Here is a 19,092-nt window from a genome sequence, read left to right on the forward strand (position 1 = left end):
TAATTAATACATATCAGATAGGGAATGGCTATATTTTGCCTTGCAGATAATGCAAAAAACTCATAGAAGCTCATAACTTTTTCTTAAAAAGGAGCTTAACTTGGGGGGGGGGGATACCATTATTATGGTGAAATCCCTCCCACAGGGTTCTAAGAATGTGCTTCAGTCTTTTTTGGAGAAGGCAAATCCTCTTTGGGACTATGGTATAGGCATCTACATTCCTATTGAACTTAGAGTGTCTAAATCGTTTAATCATTAACAAAGTACAGACTTTTTGTTCCCATATCTTATGACTTTAGTCTTCTACACTCTAGCTACAAGAACCCTCTCCAAGAGACATACTGCTTGGAAATTCATTTCTCTCTATATTATGTCTAATTTTGAATTCTCAACCTTAGGGTTATTCTAGGGACAGCTTTCCCTGGCATATCTCAGGAATTCTTCCTTCTCTGCTAGAAGGCAAGATAGTAGAATCCTGCTTTCTAGGAAACAGAGATTGAGACTCAGGGCATCCTACATGAATACCTCTCTCAGCATTTGTGGGACATATGTTACTTTGATCATGTGCTTCTCACTCACATCCTGCCTTCTTTCATCTTTGTGCCTTTGTTCACATCCCCCAACCATCTTTATCTGTGAAGTACCTCCAAGACCCATGGTCAAAGGTCCACCTCTTCTTATGAAATTTTCTCTGTCTTTTTCCTCCTTCTTTCTAAACCCTATGAGTTGAAAATGATTTCTTCTGCCTTGAAATTTCCTTTTACATTTTGCCTGATTCTGTTTTGTCCTAATCACATTTTACTTTGTAGCATACTTATTCAAAAAAGACTTCAGTTTCCTCTCTCACAATCTCCTGAATCTTTTGGGTACCAGAGAAGAACAATAAAGGGGGCAGAAGTGAATTATCTGGGACTTTTAACGTAAAGGTGGTTGCTTAATTAAGGTCCTTTAATGTCACAATTAATTTGGTTATTTTAAAAACAAAAGTCTCTTTACCATCCAGAAAACATGCCAGAAGTGTCCAGAAGAGGACACATAGGAAACATGCTAGAAAAGGTAGCACCTGACCCAACAATGAGTGTGAACTTGCATCAATAATTCTCCACAAGAATGGCTGTATGACTCTTTGGGACCAGCATTGGGTGAGGTTGATAATATCAGAAAGACTTTTCAGTGACCATTTGGCTAAATCACTGGGAATAAATAATTCAGCTTGCAATTGACCAGGAGGTAGGAGGAGGAAGAGGAGAAGCCTCACACACTGTGTGTCCTGTTAAGCATCCGATGCAATGGATGCTCAAAGTCAAAAGTTCAAACAAACAACCCATTTGTTACAAATGTATCCAGAGACAACCTCCCCGCCCCAACCCCAAGTGAAGACAGTTCCCCAGGAGGTTAAAAATTCAGGAAGATAAAAGCATCAACAGTTGGTAAAGAGGTTCCCTTGCATCTCAGTTCTTCACCAAAGTCCTAAAAAACTGCTTTAATTTTGTTCTTAATGGAAGAGACTACCTTCCACTATGTTTTCTTCCTAATGGAGAGGATTAACTTACATAGTAAATAATGTTACAGTTTAAAATGAAAGCTTCTTTACTTACAAACTCTTGACTGGTATTGTGAGTATGTGAGAAGTTATAAGCCTTCTCATTTGTATCCTGGTCTATAATAACTGTATACAATATTATAAATGAATTTCCCTTTCCTTCCTTGTGTTTTTGATATGAGGAGAGGAGAGAAGAGAATGCTTGGAAATATTTTTCTACCAGAACCTCTGAATGTGATACCTCCACTATATGCTAGGTGGTACAATGGATAGAATACTGAACTAGAGTCAGAAAGCCCTGAGTTCAAATTTGACCTCATACATTTAATAACTATGTGACTTTGGGTAATTCAGATTTTGCCTGCCTTATTTCTCTTGACCAAAATAGTACCAACTTCTCAGGGTTATGATGTAAGGATAAATGAGATATTTGAAAAGTGATTAAAAAGTGTTTAGCATGTAGTAGGTAACTTAATAAGTAATTCTTTCCCTTTTCTTTTGAGAGACATGAGTCACATCATAGAAGAATTGTAGAGGGGAGTTGTAGGAAGCTGAAATTTTCAGATGTCTTTAGGAATTACTGATTTGCAACTTGCAAGCTTTAATATATCTTTTACTTTCAATTCCATTTAATAAATGTACTCAAATCCATAATATTAACATGAAGTCCTCTTCAGGTTTCAAAAAGTTGGAAAAGAGATAAGAATCATAACAAGAATGATGGCACAAGCCATTTAAATGAATTATGGCATTAGAAATTGTTGTTACTAAAAATACTGCTATTATCCTTCAGAATCATTTAGATTCCCACCTCCAAAAAGCACATCCTTTTTAACTTCATCTTTCCTGTTTCATTGCTTTACTTATGCAATGACTTTTAGACTTTTATTTCTATTTTTCTTTTACATGTATACAATGATTTTTTCTTGATAGTTTCAAGTAACTTGATAGCAAAATTTTTTAAATGTTTTCTATACTTTATTGACACTGACTATGATGACTGAAAGAATGAATGACTACAAATGAAAGAAAGAAAATGCATTTATTAAACCCTTACTATGTGCTAAGTCCTGGAGTTACAAATAGAAAAAGAAGACAATTCCCGATATGAAGGAAAAGAAAATACATAAAAGAATCTTCAACTATATTTCAGATGGAAAGAAACCATGGTGCTTAAAGTTTGAGAACAAAGTAGATGGTTATATATATTCTGTGATGTCATTTCTATTAGTACAAAAATACTAATTTCTCTTTTCTTTGCTTCTTTTCCTTTCCTTTCCTCTCTTCTCTTTTCTCTCTATTTTCCTGCATCTCATCATATCCACACTAGATGTGCAGAGACTATTCACAAATCCATTCCCACAATTGGTGCTTTGACCTAATTCATTTTCCAGTCTGATAGTTAACCCCTCTTTAGACAGTCTGGTGGTTCCCACCCCCCATTCCTGGGGGTCTCTCTCTCTATTGATACCAGATTTAATGTGGACACCTTAGTACATGGCACATGCAGCTCAAAACTACTAAGTTCAAGAGTTGCACCAAGTGGTAGCTGGAATTATAGATGTACACCGCTATCTTGCCTTCTGGTGTTGAGCCAGATGTCAATGCCAATGACTTTGTTGGCAAAAACTTTGTATTATGGGCATCAATAGCAGTGACTACTAAGGAGTTAGGACTTGCAAAGGAATTGTCTGGGTTACATATCAAGATTGCTTTCTTGAGTGTTGTCTATCGGGTATGTACTAGAAGCAAGATCAGTGGTCTGGGTGTACTGCTTCTCCTAGGGCTATTGGCCTTACCTGCTGATTAATCTCAGTTTGTCAGTATTGGTATTGATGGTAGTAGGGTGGTATACCCCTTCTTTACTGTAGCCTTGATCAAGGCTGCAGGGACCAAGCTAGAGTCAGGGGCAGTGATCTGTAGAATATTACTATTCTCAGGGTTCTTGGATTCAGCAACTGGGTCTGAGAGAAGATGGTGGTCAAAGTTGTTTGATATTGTTGACTCATGTTGCCATCTCTCTCTCTCTCTCTCTCCATTGAATGGTAGGTGTGATGAGGAGTCAAGCTTTGGTATCCAGATACCTTCCATATATATGCCACTAGACTAAGCTCCTTGAGTATAGTGACAGTGACAGAGCTGTTATGATAAAAAGGTACAATGATATTTCTTAGATGTTCTTGGGAAAACAGGGAAAGATTATAACATGTATAATAAAAATTACTGAAACTATATTTGCCTTTTGTTTTTGCAGGGTAACTCCATCTTCTGAAAATCCTAATGGTGCTACTTCTAGTGTTAGCCAAGGAAAACCTTCTTTAAGACGAATTAAAGGAAGGATACACAGAAGTAAAAGCCTTGATAGCATTGATTTCTGTGAATTTACTGTAAGTAAACTTTTTCAGTGCATTTATTTATTTTAAACACTTTGATGATTATTTTTGTCTAGACTACTTTTGTTCAGTTTTCCATTTCTATAAAAATTTTCAGTAATATGTAGAGTGCAGCATAGAATGCTTTTTCAGAAAAATACCATTTTAAATATAATTTTAATGTTATCAATAATATATTCTATTATTCTTAGAAAATTGGTGATCCATATATGGCATATAGTAACCCTCTCAACCAAAATATTTGATCAAGTACCCTATCCTGAGACCATGCTGGATAACATAATATATAATATATACATAATATATAAGTCATATATATTGAATGTCATATTTTTTCCAGAAAACTGAATTTTTAAACATTGGAAATACTGGGCTTTAATTTTATTTGGTCAAAAATGAACTTTGAATTTATCTTATGTTTTTCCTTCCTATCCCATGGTGTTCTTTCTTTTCCCTTAGTACTAATTCTTCATATAGCAAATGACTAATATATAAACATGTTAAACACAAATATATGTATTCAATGTGAACTAGATTGTTCTCGGGGGGGGGGTGGGAAGTGGAAGAAAATTGTTTAACTTATAAAATATGCATGTTGACTGTTGAATGTTTTATTCTGAAAAACTTTCTTAACATGTAATTTGAAAAAATATCAATAAGAAAAAAAGAATTCAGGTTGAACCTGAAGCAATTAGAAAGTAAATTACTCCTTCTTTTAGAGGTGTATTAATTCTTTTTTGGCCATGAGGATATTTGGTATTAGTAGAAAATGCCTTTACTTGTTTAATGAACCTTAGAGTTCTGAGACACCCTGTGGCTTTAAGGAAAATATAGGTAGTGTACAACTTACAGATGAGTTATTTTTCCACACATGGATTTGTCACCTAATTGTTTAGAAGTTGGAATGAATTTGCTTTAAAAATCAAATGTTAGGGTAATATAGAAATATGTTTTGCATGACTTCACATGTATAACTGATATCAAATTGTTTGCCTTCTCAAGTTGGGGGGAGGATTGGGAGGAAGGGAGAGAATATGGACCTCAAAATTTTTAAAAATGAATGTTAAAAATTATTTTACATGTAATTGGGAAATAATTTAATGACACAAAACTATATTAGAAAGAAACATTTTACATCTCGTGGTTAGGTCCTCAGACTAGTCCACAAAAACATTTAACTTGTAAGACAATGGTATTCCTAATCACAATGTTTCTATTGAAAATGTTATAATGTGAAAGGAGATAACATTTAAAGACTTTAGGATTTTGATAATGCATTGCTCAATCATTACTTTGGAGATCCATTGATAGTTTCCAATTATTATCCAACAGAGAGGTGATGGGCAATAAATATATGATGAAATATATATTTCCTTACTGAAGTGGTAACATCTCTTCTCCATTCCTACTAACCTATAGGTGGAAAAGGTAATTTCCTAAGCTTTGAACCATTGGTGTATATCATGGTATGAGGAAAGGGTTCAAGCAAGGGTGAGGACTGATCTTAGGAACTAATATGAACTTCTATAGTGAAGAAAGTAGCTAGAGCAGTGAGAGGACTACATGTCAAGAGAGTTCTGGGGCTTAAGGAGTTATAGAAACCAGACCCTGAAACCAGTATCATATTCCTGGAATGCTTCTTAGTCCTAAGTATCAATTTGAATATCCCCTTTATTTTATTTCATCAGCTACAGAGGGATTGAACCTGGCCCTTACACTGCTACCCCATCCTGCCTCTGACCAGGCTTCCACTTCTCTCTGGATCATTTGGCCAGGAGTGGATCTTCTATACTTATTTATAATGTAAACACATAATCCATTTGAAGTTGTCAGTATTCATAGTAGAAATCAGGAACAAAAGGCTCTCTTGTATTCCCCTCTTCCCTTTTTTTCACTTATCCCTTACACAAGATGAGAACAGTGGATTTTTCCTAGCACTTATCTACTAAGCCATAAATGGTTTATGGGCTGCCTTGGTACTGGGAGTGCCCATACTTAACTTTCCTAAATTGATAACATCCTAGATTAGTATTTGTCACAGGAAGAAGACCAAAAATTATTTATAGTGGTATGTGTGTAAAGAAATGAGATGGGATCCAGTTTGAGCTTGCTGACTACCCACCATTAGCCTTCCTGACAGAGGAGGAGAAAGCCCCAAGAATTTTCTCTTCCCTTTAGGAGACATGAAAAATGGGGATAGAGTGAGGGTGAAGGAGACATTACGGACTAAGAAGCTCTGAGCAGTGGCTCCTGGAATGGAATGGGAGTATCTATGGCTACCAGATCATTCCATTGGAGTGACTAGACTTAGACTTAGTCTGTCTCATATAAGTTGGTCTCTATCTTTAATTTATTATAATTTAAGTGGATGGATGTCTGATTTGCTACATCAAATTTTTCATAAATCTGGATACCAGTAAATAGACTCTTTTCAAGGAATAAGCACTTATTAAACCTTCCAGGCGCTATGCTATGTGCTTTACAAATATTATGACATTTGATCCTTATGACAACCCTGTGAGATAGGTGCTATTATGTTCCTTATTTTATAGTTGAGGAAGTTGAGGCAGAGAAAGTTTAAGTGACTTGGCCAGGGTCATATAAGTGGAGTGTCTGAGATGAGATTTGAACTCATATCCTTCTGGCTCCAGACTCCACACTCTGTCCATCACAAGATCTAATTCTAATAGTGTCATAAACTATTCTGGAAGGGACCTAGTTCAGTCTCTTTACTTTACCAACAAGGACAAAAAGACCCAGTGAAGTGACTTACTTACAAATCACACTTCTTATGAATGGGACAAATCCTCTGATTTCCAGGATGGCAATCCATTACACTCATGCCATTTAATACCTTGCATTCAGAATGATGATAAGATTGGAGGTGAAATGTTATTTTATCCAGTTTATACTTGGCCCTTCTCATTTTCTTCCTTCTTGAAGAGTTCTATATATTCTGGCAACAAACTTCTTTATCAGAAACTCCATTACCATAGAAATAATATTGAAGGAAGGATGTTTATAAACTCAAAGATATAGAGTTAGAAAGTAGTTTAGGAGTCATATAGAAACAGATCCTGGCATGTTGACTTAGAAAACCTCAATTTAATATTATCTGTGTTGTTTTATACTTTTATTTATTTTATTCATCATTTTCTAATTACATTTTAATCTGGCAAGTGGATTGATACCACTGTCAAAGGGGAAAAGGGAGGAGAGTAATTGGGTTGATGTTAGGATTGGGGTGAGGTCTAACCTATTTAATATGACTCCTGCAAAGAGTATAATACTTTTGATGTCAGAAACCCAAGGTTCAGATTCTTCCTTTAATGTTTGCTTTGTGATATTGGGCTGATTACTTCATCTAGCAGCCTCAGTTTCTCCCTCTGTAAAGTGAGGGAATAGTTTAGAATGGTGCCTTGAAGCCCTTCCGTCTCTAATCCTAATCTTAAACCATGAAGGGATAGAGAAATGCAGTCAAAAGCTCCCTGCAGGCAAGAACTATCTCTGGTCTTTCTTTGTGGCCAGGGGTATGCTAGTCAATGTTTAACAAACAGTTTGCCAAGAAAAGAAAAATATATCCCAGTGCACTTTTAAGTTTTAAGTTTAATCTGCTCACATTAAAAAAATTTTAATTGACTTTCTGAGCTTGTCTGAGTTAGCGTACCACACCCTTCTTTATATCCCTGTCACTTGGGACAGCACTTAATAAATGTTTATTGACCGGCTGTAATACATTCTAGAAGAAGTATGACAAAGGACATGAGCTCCTGGACTAGGAACTTCCAATTCTAAACCTTCTGAAGGCTTTGCCTGGGCCTGTGCCAGCCTTCCCCTCACTCCTCTTCCCAGGGAAGACATGTCATGGAGGAAGAGTCAACACACTTGAACAATCTTCTCTTCTCTTACCTCAACATTCTACTTCCGGGTACCCTAAAAAGACTCAACCTTGTCAGGGCTAGCCCAGGGACACTTGAAAGACTTCTGTGACTACTGTGCTCCCAAATAAAGTCTCTCTAAATCGTTATCCTGACATCTGCATAAACTTATGAGACATATTGAAGTTTTTCATTCCACATTTAATGGACTTTTTAAAAAAAAATTTATTTATAGCAACATCACACAATTAGGTAATTATTAAGTGTCTGAGGTTGGATTTGAACTCAGGTCCTCCGTTGGTGCTCTTTCCACTGCACCACCTAGCTGGAAATTGTTAGCATAAAATTGACACTAAATAACAAAATTCAATCTGCTAATCACTGAGTATAGGAATCAAGCTGAGTGAAAAGAACACTGTTCTTGGATTTAGATTCCAATTCTGGTTCTTTTCATTACAACCCATGTGACCATGGTTAAGTTATTTAAGCTCTTTAGAACTCTTTCTGTTCTTGATATCATGATTTTCCCCTCCACATAACCTTTTTCCTCTGAATACATGGTAGCATCTTACTGGTTTTTTTCCCCAAGCTGCTTAATTTCTCTGAATTTTAGTTTTCTTGTCTGTGAAATACGGATCCCTGCAGTACCTGCTTCTCAGGGTTGCAAATTAAGACCACTCATTGCAGGGAAAAAATCTTTAGAGTATGTATATTTTGTAGTCCAGGCCTCTCCAAATGAATGATTATGAGGTAACTCACCATAGGGAGTAAGAAGAGAAGGAAAGATAGGTAGAGAGAAGAATACATACAATTTACATCACTAAACATTATTTGTTAAAAGATGCACATTCTAGTGAGGCTTTGGGAAGCCTATACATGGGTAATGAAATGTGACAGTACCCCCAAAGCCAAGTCTGCAAGACTGTGTCAACTCCAAAGATTCCTTCCCAGCGTTCCCTTTTTGAATATAAAGATTCCATCTCTGACTCATTAGAGATACTCTATCATTTTGAGGGGATTCCAGGATGTGGATGATAGGGAGCAAGGTATTATATTCTAACTTGGCTTCTAGATCTTTCCTTTGGGACTTTGAAGTTGATTAATTGGTAAGGTGGATACAAATTTAATATTGGAATATTCCAGAATTTACATGAGTTGAACTAATGGGAGGATGTTATTTATGTTGTCAAAAACTGTATTTGATCCAAAACAAGTGTTTATATCTGAATTCATTATGAGTAAAAGAAGGGGAGAATTGTTGGGCTTATTTTAGGGGTAAAAGTAAAAATGTGAGAACCAAACCATAATTGCAGTCTGGTTCTTCCCAGAAAGTTCCCTAGGAGACTGGCCTTGAGAAGTTCTCCTAGAATGAGATATACAATAACTCTTTAAGTTTGAAAAAATCAGATGTAAATAATTTTCTGCTAGGAGAAACTTCAATGTTTGTAAAAATTTGAAATAAGCAATTTTAAAGAGAAGTTCTTCTAGACCAAAGGAACAAAACCCCATGGGTTTCTGATGGTTTTCTTCCTTAGGAGTTTAAGTGTGAATAATAACTCAGTTTCTGTAGGAGAGGAAGGATAAATTTTCAGTAAAAATTTTATTAATATAACTATATAAATGTACATGTGCAAGTATACCTTCTATGGCAAGCAATATCAGTTCATTTGTAAAATAAGAAAGAATAGCATTTTCAGTGACAATTCTAAGCAACAAACATATCTATACGTATAACAAGAAGAGTCAAGCCAGATATCATCAAATAAATCCCATTAATCACAATTTTTTTGACCCTTCAACAGGTTGTTTTTATGCTTTGGAGCATCTGTGATTTCAGTGCTATATTCCATTAATACAGATTGCAACCTATGCAAATATCCATGTTTGCTCATACTATGAGACTGTTGTTAATGTCCTCCTGTAAATCTATTATGGGGGGTAGGGATCTACACAGCATGCTAAAGCCTTCTTCAACTTCTGACAATGTGCAGATACCAGTGGAACATTCAGGTTGTTTATCCTGGTTCATGACTGACCCATCTCCCTACCTCTCCTCTGTAAGTAATACATTTCTCTGGTGACATTCATTAAACTGCTTCTTCAACATTTCTTGCTTATAATAAGTTGCAATTTGTTCATATCCTTGAATAGGTATCTCTCCATTGCCCCTTGAGTGAATCTCAATTTCATTTCTTTTGAAGACTAGTTTTTCAGGACTCACAGCCATATATCACCAACAGTGGAATATTGATGTTAAAAATGAATCTTTTCCTTTCCATGTCTGGGGAGAAGCTTGAGTTTATTAAAAGAATTATAAAATTTTCCAAAGATGATCTAGCCTCTATTCCCCATCTCTTCAGTTCTTGACCCAACTCATTTAGAGAATGCTTCTTCCATTTGAATTCTTTACTGGACAAGTTCCATGACAACAGTGAACACATCCTCCTCTATGTCTTATATTAATGATCAGAGAATCATTGAATAGACATCTCCATTGGTACATCTTTCCAGGAATCCAATATTTTCAAATACCATTTTGGAAGTGAGTCAGAATTAAATGTTTTTAGCAGTCAACAAAAAATGAAACACTGGGATTTCATATTCTTAAAGGTTTTTCATTCTGTGTTTGTACAGATGTGGTTTGCTATAGAATATCATTTGCCAAATTCAGTTTATTCCTTTTCAGACCTTCATCATTTTAATACATGTGTTGGACTATTCTCACTGTATTGAATTTGCCAATGGAAAAGTAAGCACATGCGTAATTAAATTTCCAGGATTCATAATATATTATAAACGCAATCTTAAGCATTCAGTAAATCAATCTATCAACTACATTTATACATTTTCTCCTTCATTTTCTTAAGTTTAGACAATCAACAAAAGAGCTAACTTGATTATAAATCTCTCCAAATACAGCAAGACTGATCCCTCAGACAACAGAGAGCCAGTCCAGCAAGTCCTATTCTAATAATAATCATAGCATGGAAGTCATGGGATCATAGATTTAAAAGCTGAAAGAGAGGATATAGGCCATAGAACACATCTCCCTTATTTTATGGATTAGGAAACTGAAGCAGCAAGAAGTGACTTTCCCAAGCTCACACAGTTAGTAAGTGGCAAGAGTCAGAATTCATACTCAGGTCCTCAGATTCCCAATCCAGCATTCTTTCCCTTATGTCATACTGCTTCCCTACCTTCCTACCTATGACTCTGGTGTCACATGAATATCATTTAAAGGAAATGTTTTTCATTTTAAGTCACTGTTTCAAGTGAGGTTCACTGGATGGAGAAGGGATATATTCAGAAATGAATTAAGGAGATCAACACACCAGTAAAAAGTTAAAAAAAGAAAACAATATCTGCAATGAGAGACCTAGTAACATTAAAATATAAAAAGAAAAATTAGTAATGGAAATAACACAAAAAAAATAATAGAACTTTAAAGAAACAGAATCAATTTGAGGACAGAAGAAGACTTAGGATATTCATTTATATAGTAGATTTCATTAATGTAGTAATGGGTCCCCAGTGGAAAAATATTGCATGAAAGCAGGCTGGTAACTTATCTATAACTTATAGTTTTAAAAAATTTTCAGAGAAGTTAAGTGACTTATCCCTAGTCACACAGCTATTATGTGTTGGAGGCAGGACTTCACAAAAGGCTTTATTTTTACTCCAAGGTTAGTTTTCTAATTGTTATAACAACTGGGATCAACTGGAAATAAAATTATAAGAAGGGTAAAGGATTAAGCAAAAGTAGAAGTATATGTAGCAAAATAAAATTAAGCAACAACTTGATTAGAAAAAGACCTGGGGGGGGGGGGCAGTGGCTAGGTGGCGGCTAGGTGGCGCAGTGGATAAAGCACTGGCCCTGGAGTCAGGAGTACCTGGGTTCAAATCTGATCTCAGGCACTTAATAATTACCTAGCTGTGTGGCCTTGGGCAAGCCACTTAACCCCATTTGCCTTGCAAAAACCTTAAAAAAAAAAGACCTGAGGAAAAACATAGGTGACAAACTACAAGCCAGACCTTGAAGAGCAGATTACCTAAAAAATGCAAAAGTCCAACTATTGTCTTTGGGAAAGTTACTTAAGAGAATTTCCTAAAAGTTCCTAAAATTAAGGACCAGACTGTAAAGTGAGCCTGACACCTTCAGAAAGAAATATCAGTCATATGACCCAAGTGCATTTCATCCAACTCTAAAACTTCACTGATAGGGTACTTTATAAATAGTTAAGAAGAAAAGTCTACTGGAAAATTCAGATTCAAATTGTTTGTGATTATTCTCAATTAAAAAAAACAGAAAAAGCAAAAACAAGACTTATAGAAAGTTAAGAGAAAAAAATTTTTCTTCCCCCCCACCAGAATCTTCTGCTCAGCTAAAGTAGAATGACATTTGAAGAGAAAAACAAATATATTTTGAGTTCACCATATTCCCAATAATTTCTATAGGAAAAAGAGAAATTGAAAAAGGTCCTTTGATGCACACATCTTCTCAAGATCAAACTTCCAAGTAAATTCCTAGAGAGAGTTGAGGTAAGGAAAAAGTGATTTCCAGACTTGGGAGACAACCATTTCAATGGCATAGAGAGTAGACTTGGTGCAAGGACAAAAAGAGATCAGTTTGATTGAATCATAGATTGCAGAAAAGAGAATAGCATTCAATGAAGTTGGAAAAGTAGTTTGGGCACAGGTTGTCAAGTGATTTGAAACTAACTAGAGTTCATATTTTATTCTAGAAGCAATAGTAAATCACTAGTATTGATTGGTCTTGAGAGTTGCAAGTTAGATCTAAACTCAAGGAAAATTACTTTGGTAGCAATATGGAAGATGTATAATGATCTAGATGAAAGGTGGTTGAGGGCCTAAATTAAGGTGGTAACTGTGATTGGGAGAGATGCTTTGTTAGAAATGGCAAGCTTCAGTGAGAGTGAGGAATTCAGAATTATGCCAACATTACAAATCTGAGCCACTGGAAGTATGGTGGTACCTTTGACAGAAATAACAAAGTATAAAGGAGGGGAGAATTTAGGGGAAAAGATAATGAGTTCCATTTTAGATATAATGAGTTTAAAATGTTTGGGGGATATTCAATTTAAAATGTTCATTAAACAACAGGTACTCTGGAATTGAAGGCCAGGAAAGAGATTGGACCTGGATAGGTAAATTTTAGAGCTATCTCTATAGAGCTGATGGGAGCTGGTAATTTATTGAGAGAAAGAGAGAAAAAAAGATAGACAGAAGAGGAGAGAGAGAGAGAGAGAGAGAGAGAGAGAGAGAGAGAGAGAGAGAGAGAGAAAGAAGAAGAAGAAGGAAGAAGAAGAAGGAAGAAGAAGAAGAAGAAGAAAGAAGAAGAAGAAGAAGAAGAAGAAGAACCTTGAGAAACATCTACATTTAAAAGGTATGTTGTGGATGGTGAGCCAACAAAGGAGATCAAGGAATGTTTGGTCAGGAAAGCAACAAAGCAAGAAAAAATATCACAAAAATTCAGAGAAGAAAGAGTGTCTGGGAGAAAAGGATGGTCAACAACGTAGCAATGGGTCTAGAAGAATTAGGACTAGAGCAGCTTGGTGGCTGGGCAGGTCCCCCCCAAAAAGGATTAAAACTTAGAAAAGATTGCTAGATTTTGCAATTAAGAGATCATTGACAACTTTAGAGACAGTGGTTTTTACCTGAATATTGGCTTTGGAAGACAGATTGCAAAGGGTTGAATGGAGAGAGAAATGGAGGCAGTGACCTTAGATAATTTTTTTCAAAATGTTTGCTGTAGAAAGGGAGGAAAGCTATCTTTTACCCATGAAATTATTATTTCTACAAGGTTATCATATGATTGGGTTCTACAAAACGAAAAGAAATTACAATTTGAATGTTCTATGTTTTTTAAAGTAAATGATTTGTACTCATTAGTCTAATAGTTATTTTCTATTATATAGTCATAGTGTTCAAAACACTAGAACTAAAAGGATAAAAATTATTCTTCTGGTTTAATAATGAGCAGACAGGAGACATTTTAAAAATTATATTTTATTATTCAATCTTCTTCATGTTCCAGACTAGTAAACCCAACTACACAATTCAAATGACCACATGGGGGCATCTCATTCTAGGGTATGAATGATTAGTAAAAGACTAGGAAAAACTTTCGCCTAAATGTTTTATCTGTACTCCATTCTTCCTCTTCATTTACCATTCCACAAAATGCATAATGACCATATCAAACCCAGAAATGTGGGAAAGTGAACCTTTCCCAACCAAAGATAAAACACATTTCAGAACTGCAATGCATGGGACTATAGGAAACCTTGGTTAACCCCAAACATACATGAAGATGATTCATAGGTAGAGAGCTTCAGGAATATATGAAGGTCATTAACTGGAGAGTGATAAAAGTGCTTTTAATATTGTTATATTTTGATTCATGGTAAAAATCAAAGTCTTTCTGTTCTTAATGAAGGATTTATGTGCTGCCACAATAGGCAAAGCTTTTTAATCAATATTTTTAGTAGCTTCATTGAAAACTAACTTAATGTTTAATGCTTTTCTTTTTTTTGAAACAACATACATCTTCATACATAGTTTAGTTATATATTTTGTTTTTGAAAACAGTGTTTCAATGTTCATAATTATAACATGAGGTGATTCTGTTTACCAGTATAGAGCTTTTATTCATGAACTTTTACCATCCCTTGTCTTAACCTATTCTACAATTGATGAACATTTTGTGGATTCTGTTTGAAGCAACTTCAATGCTTCAGAAAACAATTCACATTCCATCACCATGGGCTTTCTCTTCTACAGCTATAGACTCAGGCCTTAATTGTTCCATGCCTTAGCAGATGATCTCTCTGAGTTTCTAGAGCTAAAATGACCTGATGCCCAACCTTCTGGAGAGCTTCTTATTTAACTTGGTCATTCCTTGGACAGTAGTCACATGCTCAGAGTTGGTTTTTACATGAAGTCTTTCCAGCATGGAAAGGATAGCACCCACAATGATTTATGCTCTGCTGGTATAACCATTAGAAACCTGGAATCTCTGTACCACAATGATGCAACAGAGGGGTACTGTACAAGGAGTTATTATAAATAAAGCAAAAAACCACCCTTAAGAAAGTTCTTAAAATATTTCAGTTTTATCATTTTAATTATATCCTTGGGATTTCTATAATTTATTTACACAATTAGTACTTATTGGAATGTTATTTTTCCTATCATTTTATTATAGCTATGCAATTCCATATATTTTTCTTGTCATTTACATTTTTAAAAAAAATCTGTTTTGCCTTTCTTTTTTTTAAATAAAGGCCTTTTTTTAAGGTTTTTGCAAGGCAATGGGGTTAAGTGACTTGCCCAAGACCACACAGCCAGGTAATTATTAAGTGTATGAGGTCGGATTTGAACCCAGGTCCTCCTGACTCCAGAGCCAGTGCTCTCTCTATCCACTGCTCCACCTAGCTGTCCCTTGCCTTTAATTTTCACAGAAAAAAAATATTTCCCTTTTGTGTATATAGACACACATGTACACATAAATACATCTATATGCATTTGTGTATATATATATACATAAATCTTGATATACATAAATAAACTTATATCTATATGTACTATCTATAGATACAAACAAATATTAATACACACAGATATGGATAAAACATGTTATAGGTGTATATATATGTAATGGTTTGTCTATATTAAAACAAAATTTATTTAAAAATAAAAAGTTCATGTTTAATGATTCATTTACTTTTCTGAAAAATCTAGTATGATACAATAAAAGGACTGGACCAAAAATGATCCATTACTCTGCTACCTTAAAAAAAAACTACTACAGGGGCAGCTAGGTGCCTCAGTGGAACAGTGGATAAAGCACCGGCCCTGGAGTCAGGAGTACCTGGGTTCAAATATGGTCTCAGACACTTAATAATTACCTAGCTGTGTGGCCTTGGGCAAGCCACTTAACCCCATTTGCCTTGCAAAAACCTTAGAAAAAAAAGACTACTACAGTCTGAGCCATTATTATAGTAGAATATTTGATTTGTGCTCTGATAGTTTTCTCTCTTTAATAATTAGACCAATTTGCCCTCTGAGCATATTTAAACTAAACTGTTAAATTAGAACTGGACTTGAATGAGTTGGCCTAGAGCTTTTAAAAACCTTATTAGGAAATACTTGTCTTTTTAAGATATTTTCTTATAGGACATTATGATTTACTGATTAAAGAATACTTCTACTAAGATATGTGTCTTTATCCTTTAAGTATTCATTTGTTCATGTCAATATAATGTCTCATATTGACAATTCTTTAGGGTTTTTTTTTTGTTTTTGTTTTTTGCTAGGCAATGGGGTTAAGTGGCTTGCCCAAGGCCACACAGCTAGGTAATTATTAAGTGTCTGAGACCGGATTTGAACCCAGGTACTCCTGACTCCAGGGCCGGTGCTTTATCCGCTGTGCCACCTAGCCGCCCCTCATATTGACAATTCTTAAGAGACCAATTTGTTTTATATAGTACTTCATTTGGGTAGTTGCCTAATAAACTTTTTATGGTGTTAGTCATTTTCTTATAAAGATTCAAGTATTGTTTTAATAGTATTTGAACTAGTTGCATAACATATCAATTTCTTAATTTAAATAGAACAGTATAAAAGATTGGTTTCATCTCATTGGTATCATTTCTTCTATGATGGCTGCTTGTAAAACATTGATTGCTTCTGTTCACCTATTTCAAAGAAGAATTTCAAAGAAAATTGTTTCACAATCTTAAGTAGTTAATTTTGGGGGGATACTATTTAGCCACAGCTTGAGAATTCTTTTTAATAAATATTGAATAGGGGCGGCTAGGTGGCACAGCGGATAAAGCACCGGCCCTGGAGTCAGGAGTACCTGGGTTCAAATCCGGTCTCAGACACTTAATTACCTAGCTGTGTGGCCTTGGGCAAGCCACTTAACCCCATTTGCCTTGCAAAAACCTTAAAAAAAAATAAAGAAAGAAATAAAGAAATAAAGAAAGAAATATTGAATAACATCAGAACTCTAGTTTATAAAATATATTCCATTATTATATTAAATGTTTATATAAATATGTTATTATGTATATGTATTTTTCAACTAGAACATATCTATATCCTTTTATATATTTGTTCATGTTATGTGTGCTGTCAGTGGTCCACTTAGTTGTTCAACACGTCTCAATATTTAATCCATATTTTTATGTTTTTAAATGTTCATAAGCATCTGATATCCTATTTGTAGAAAATCACACACATTCCTCTGGGTCAAAATATATTTTTGACATTCATTCCTTATCAAGGAGACTTGAAATCTAAGTAGATGCAATAGTACAATATGATAGACAGTGATTCTTCTATTTATAGTCATTATTATAGTCATATGGTCATAATATATAGTCATATATTATATGGTTCTGGGAAATTTTCATAGTTATTTTTGAGAATTAGAATTATTTCATTTTAAGCATGACATTGAGGAACTAAACTGAGTTGTTAAAACTTATCAATCAGATGCTACCTGCTTGGAAACTGCCCTTCTCTGATCAAACTTCAGTCAGGTATTCCCACTAATTTGGGACTATTGCTTCTAGATTTCTCATGAGCTAAGGATAATTGTGTCTTCATAATAAATATATAAAATCTACTGGCTAAAGTTAAGGAATATCTTGATTGTCAAAATCTTTACTGTTGATGGTAATACACGTCTATTGCTCATGCTACTTGACTAGTTTCTGAATCTTGGTTGCCAAAGTTCTTACCTAAGTTCTTAAAATTTGCCTCCTTTTTAAAAAAAATCACTACCTTCCTAATCTTCCAAGTCTTACCTTAGTATTTGACTTATCTCTGATTTTTAGTGTTTGGTATTAGGAGGTACTTTTATGGACACCAGTCCTGTACTACTTATTTAGTTCTAAGCCCATTATTTGAGAACTGCCTTCTGGACCTGTCTCACTTTCTTTTAACTATTCTTTATCCTAAACCTCTAAACCTAAACCACCTTTGGTGGTTCCAGTGCCTTGCCCTGTTTACACAATCTACTGTAGCCAGTATTTTTGTATAATAGGAGTTACTCTAACTAGATGATCAGGCAATTTTATATATTCATAGATATGACAACCATGACAGGTGTCACAGATGTCACATGAGGACATGTAGGAATTAGGTGTTCAGTGCCAGAGGGCAACTGTGTATATAAGGTATCTCTAGATAGGACTCCTTGAGATGATCAGTAACGTAGTGCTAAGTACAAATTCTAAATTGCAATATACAAATACAAAAAAAAATTTTAAAAAGAGAAGTCGTCCACACATATGAATATACAAATATTCCAAATTACAAGTTCCAAGTAGCCACCATTATGATAGAGGTCCATGGTGAGCATGGAAAAATGCAAAGAAGCAAGGGCTAAATGAGATTATGAGTCAAGATAGTGTTTGTTCCTGAAAGGGGAGAGAGGCATAGCAGCAAGAATCTAGATCAAAGATCACATCTGCCCAGTCCTCTGTGCCCTCTAGGGTTGTTGAGTGCCTTCTTGAAGTTTAATAAAGCTTCAGAGTAATCTGTATGCACCTAAGCTACCTACCAGGGGCATGATTAAAAAGGTATTTGCTCACCTGTGTATTCAGGGAAATTATATATCATAATAGAACTTCTTGCTTGGGGGTGAAAAAGTAGAATAAAAAAATCTTGCCCATCTGTCCACCACCACCAAGGACCTTTTAGTATACCAATCAGGTTTGGTGAAGATTTTGACTAACCAAAGAATTGAAAATGCATTAATTAGCCCCGGCATGTTGGCTTCCCAGTCTCAGAAAAGATTGATAACACTCCCTTTAAGGATGAAGCAGCTGCATCTCCTTTTGACAATGAATAGAGTGTCAACTATGGAGGTGGAGTTGAAACAGCAATAAGCCTGTGGTGGGTTGCTGTTATATGGAACTGTGGAAAATATGAATCTGTCCTACCCACTGTGCTCACTCTTCACAAATATCTCATTTTGTATCTTATATAACAGGCTATGCTAGGGACTTGGGCTACAAAAAACAAAAGAAAACATTTCTTGCCTTAAAGAACCTTGTGTATAAATATATAAAGATAAATACTGAGTAATTTTAAGGGGGAGACAATAGGAACTTATGACATCTAAATTTTGAGTAAATTAGAGATTATAAACCATGCAGTAAAAGAGGGTGTTTTCCAGCTTGAGCTAAGGCATATGAGATGGAATGTTGTATGTAAAGTACAGTGAGGCAGCCAGTTTCACTGTATC

The 19,092-nt window shown here is 35.1% G+C and overlaps 1 protein-coding gene across 6 annotated transcripts in view; it reads left to right on the plus strand.

Annotated features, from left to right (window-relative positions):
- TJP1 (tight junction protein 1) overlaps positions 1-19,092 on the plus strand; it is a 281,955-nt gene that overhangs the window by 12,855 nt on the left and 250,008 nt on the right. For all 6 annotated transcript variants that reach the window (XM_074234247.1, XM_074234248.1, XM_074234249.1 and 3 more), the window contains exon 2: positions 3,798-3,930. In XM_074234247.1, the coding sequence (XP_074090348.1) occupies positions 3,798-3,930 (133 nt within the window). The remainder of the gene's footprint in view (positions 1-3,797; positions 3,931-19,092) is intronic.

This window comes from Macrotis lagotis, chromosome 4, assembly GCF_037893015.1.
Source record: "Macrotis lagotis isolate mMagLag1 chromosome 4, bilby.v1.9.chrom.fasta, whole genome shotgun sequence".
In the NCBI taxonomy this organism is placed as follows: domain Eukaryota; kingdom Metazoa; phylum Chordata; class Mammalia; order Peramelemorphia; family Peramelidae; genus Macrotis; species Macrotis lagotis.